General features: G+C 37.4%; 1 protein-coding gene across 1 annotated transcript; it reads right to left on the reverse strand.

The window, feature by feature from the left end:
- Positions 1 to 1,951: 1,951 nt before the first annotated feature.
- On the reverse strand, positions 1,952 to 2,341 carry LOC123558355 (carbonyl reductase [NADPH] 2-like). Its single transcript, XM_045350236.2, has one exon. It carries the CDS (start codon positions 2,339 to 2,341, stop codon positions 1,952 to 1,954), a length of 390 nt encoding a protein of 129 aa, XP_045206171.2.
- Positions 2,342 to 4,357: the final 2,016 nt, after the last annotated feature.

A 4,357-nucleotide genomic window follows, 5' to 3' on the forward strand; every position in this document is an offset into this window, starting at 1 on the left:
TGTTCACACCGAGCGAGTTTCAGCGCAAACAGTCCCTAGGTCTAAGTCAAGGGCCACTTAGTAAAGGATACAAAATAAAACTTGCACGAGCATTTCTTCTTCAGTGCATAGCGGGTATTTTGATATAATCTTGGCACAAATGTTCACAACCACGAGACAGTCAGCGCAAGATCAGGTCCCTATGTCCTACGGTCAAGTCACACTTGAGGCCAAAGGTCAGATACAAGAATGACTTTGTCCGAAGCATGAAATCGTAAGGTAACATTTTGTTCGTGTGATTTCCATAGGGAATCGACGGTTAATTTCTTGCAAGACATAGTAGGGTCCCTGTGTATACATTCAGTTCTTATTTTATGATAGTATATGTGTGTAAAACCAACACTGAACACTTGCATGTAAACGACGCTGAGGCTTTCAATAAATTATTTAATTAAGTAGGATAGCGAGTCACAGCCACTACACCCCACCCCTCAATGGATTAGTACATGCATAGCACGTGGAGTTCAACATTAAATGACATTATAAACATGAAGACTGATCAAAAGAAACAATTTTGTATGCATATTTTTTTTATTTCATTTACGCCTTTTAAGGACATAAATCGCCTATTGTACTCGCAAGATGGAATACAGTATCACTCGCAAATGCACATTCAGATCAAATATCAAAATAGGCAAGTCGGCGTACAGTAAACGTTTTCTCAACGACTAGATAAAAATTGATTTCATTCAAAAACGCAACAGAAACGAAATATTTTATTTACATATATTTATGGAGTATGCATAGTTATTACAGAAAACATCATGGATAATTGGATTACAAATCAATTTGGCGTGATATTCATCAGTTTCGTGACTTGGTCGAGTGAATTTTCATGCAATGAGTGTGATCAGTCAACATGTTTTAAACATTACCTGTCAGTTTCATCTATTATATCACTATATACACATATTTATGTTAGACTTATCGTTTAACTTAAATACACATACAGTGTAAAGCCAAGTAATGAATTTGAAGACGATTCTTACCTTTTGCGTGTCTGTTTATTGTTTTGATCACTAGCAAGAGGAAGAGGGGGAATACAGTCGTTTATAGGGTGTGAACACTGTGGTTTAAATATGTTTTCATGGTGTAAAATATACCGGTTATACCAGGCGGACGATAATAAGTTATATAATCAAACAATCAACAGAAGTCCAAACCGTTTAATATAGATCCAAACAAACTAAGCAAACAAACAACACAATCCCAAAAGTAGTATTATAACAAGCTGTGATTTGTTTTCCAGGTTGTTGGCCTTAACTTGAGCAGTTTCATGGTAACAAGTTTCTATGTATTATAATGTTGACTTTAAAGCACATGCATAAACTATATAATCTGTCGTCTATCAATTTTACAATAATTCAAATTATCAGCTTTTAGAGGAGTAACTGAAGTTCACATGTAACAGGATATAACCTTACTGCTGTTTGTTATAGACAAACACATTACGGATCACATTTTTTATACAACTCTCTAGAACAATACAGCTTGCATACCGAACTACTTAGACGTTGTGGCAACTTTCCAGCGTTTTATGGTGGAGGAAGACCCCCGGTGTCCCTACGGGCATTATATCATTACGTGCTGCCACCTTGGTAGAACCACCTAATTTCCGTAAGCCAGCTGCATGATTTCCTCAAATATAGATTTCTACGCCTAAAGTGAAGCTCAAACTCACATCGGTAAGGAGCAAGTGAGTTGAAGTCAGCGAGCTTAAACACTCGGCCACGTAACCATAAACAATGACACACAAAGTCTAAACAGACACGACGTAATAAAGTTACAAAAATAAGATGTTAGATCTATATATCATTTTGACACAACATAAAATTTCACATATTTCAACAGTTTGTTTTTACATCTCTTTTAATTCAGAAATTTCATCTGACAGAATATGCACTGAATACATTTACAATTTAGTAGCGAATGCCGACATCATTCCACCGTCAACAATATGTGTAGTCCCCGAAACCATTGATGAGAAATCGCTAAGACGATATAAGATTGGGTTCACAATTTCATTCACTTCCGGTATGCGTGCCATTGGTGTCTTTTCGATAAAGAGTTTATCTACCGGTAACACATCTTTTATTAAATTCTGTACTGGTTCTGTATTAACTAGTGTGGGGTTGATGCTGTTCACTCTAATTTGATGTGGTCCTAACTCCAGCGCGAATTGTTTAGTTATCATATCGAGTGCTGCCTTGTTTGTGGTATATCCTATGTTTTGCGGAAAACTTTGTATCGATACCACACTGGAAACATTCACAATTGAGCCCGATCTTTTAGCATCTACCATTTTCTTTCCGATGATCTGAATTGTATTGATTGATGCTAACACACCAGTTTCGAAATACTTATCTAAGGACCCCTTCGAAACATCTAATGCAGGACCAGAAAGTCCTTCCGTTACACCCGCATTATTAATAAGTCCATCTAGAACTTCGATCCCATCAAGTTTTCTTCTCAATTCATCCCAGTTCCTTACATCAGCTTTGATTGTGTGTATATTTGAATTTTCCGCTGCCAAGTGTCAAGGGTTTCTTGCGTGCGACTAAGTGCATAAACTTTGCATCCTTGTTCACTTAAAGTCTTAGAGAGAATTCGACCTATTCCACGACCTGCTCCTGTGACTAGGAACTTCTTTCCAGACAAATTAAAAGACATATTGATGTTTACAACGATCACTTCATATCCTTACACAGCGAATATGAAATCAAAGCTAACAATATCAAACAAACACTGACCTACATGCTCCATAAGGTTATCGTAAAGAGCAGTTTAATCGGCTGCTTCGTTGATGTTTAACGTGTTTAGTCATTAATTAGTTGTTATCTAATCATTGACCTTGTATGAATCTATATCATCATCTTGTTTATAAAGGCTTCATTCTCTTGTAATTTGTTGCTCTGCTTCATGTTTATTAGTTCTGTAACTATTTTCAAAGTAACAAATGCTAACATTGTCAGCTTTTAGCGTTTTAGCCTTGGCTTTGCGGCACTGTGTGTGGCATGTAAACGTGATTTCTTTGTTTGTTTGTTTTGCGTTTAACGCCATTTTTCAACAGTATTTCAGCTATGTAAAGGCGGACAATTAACCTAACCAGTGTTCCTGGATTCTGTACCAGTACAAACCTGTTCTCCGCAAGTAACTGCCAACTTCCCCACATGAATCAGAGGTTGAGGACGAATGATTTTAGACACAATGTCGTTTATCAAATCGTCACGGAGATAGTCTCGCCCAGGGCTCGAACTCACGACCCCGAGATCCGTAGATCTGCGTTCTCCCTATTGAGTTTAGCGGGCGGGCTCTAAACGTGCATTGTAACATAATTATGCGGTGAATGGTACTTTATTTGGGCTCCCTTTAGTGCATATGACATCAGGGCTCATGTTATAAAGCTTGATGTATATAAAGGACTTCATTCCAGTGAAGATTTATTGAATCTGCTGTCCTTGTGTATGAGGAAATGTCATTGGATGCAACTGCTGATGGCAGATTGATGAATGGATGAATGGCTGGCTGGCTGGCTGGCTGGCTGGGTGGATAGACGACAATGGGCAAAAGGTGTCAGTAGTTTAGAAATGTTAAAATCTCATAAAAAGAAGTGAAAGTATTCAGGTTTTACGGTGTCAGAAGGAATGATACAAAGAACAAATATTTTTATAGTTAAGGGTGTTACTACTTTTCGACTGGAGGTTCCGGGTATGAGGCATGAAATAGCCATTATATCTGCCTATATTATTTACTAGGGCACTAGTACGGTATTGCTTAGCAGTATAACAGTAATTTTGCATGTCATTCACCAGCAAAATAACTACACTTTGACATCTTGAACAGCTCAAGCCCTCAATCGCTTGTTCTTTAATAGGTTCGACTGACGACTTTTTATTTCAAATATATTTAGATCTAAAATATTCTATCAAAACCTAAACAAAAATATGACTTTTCTGGAAACCTCGTGTAGCCGATAACCGGCAGCTGTCGACGACACAATAGTTCTGATAGTTCACTAAATCGTCGCTGAAGGATGAAGTTCCAGATATCTTCTGTCATGGAAATGTCCCCATTTTCTTGAATTGTCCACATGTAAACTTGTGTCCGGTACAATTGCCAACATAGGCATGAACACATTAGCTGGTTTATATAAAATAGAGAAACAAACATTCAATGGCTGCAGCACAGGGCCCATTTTAAATGTCTGTGACTCACTTTTTCTTGAAGAATATTGTTAGTGCTGAACAAAAGTCAAAAGAAAAGTGATGTCAGAAAAATATGTTCAGTTAAACACATAAGCACATTGTAAAATCAGTGG

This window comes from Mercenaria mercenaria, chromosome 5 (genome assembly GCF_021730395.1).
Source record: "Mercenaria mercenaria strain notata chromosome 5, MADL_Memer_1, whole genome shotgun sequence".
Taxonomy (NCBI): Eukaryota; Metazoa; Mollusca; class Bivalvia; order Venerida; family Veneridae; genus Mercenaria; species Mercenaria mercenaria.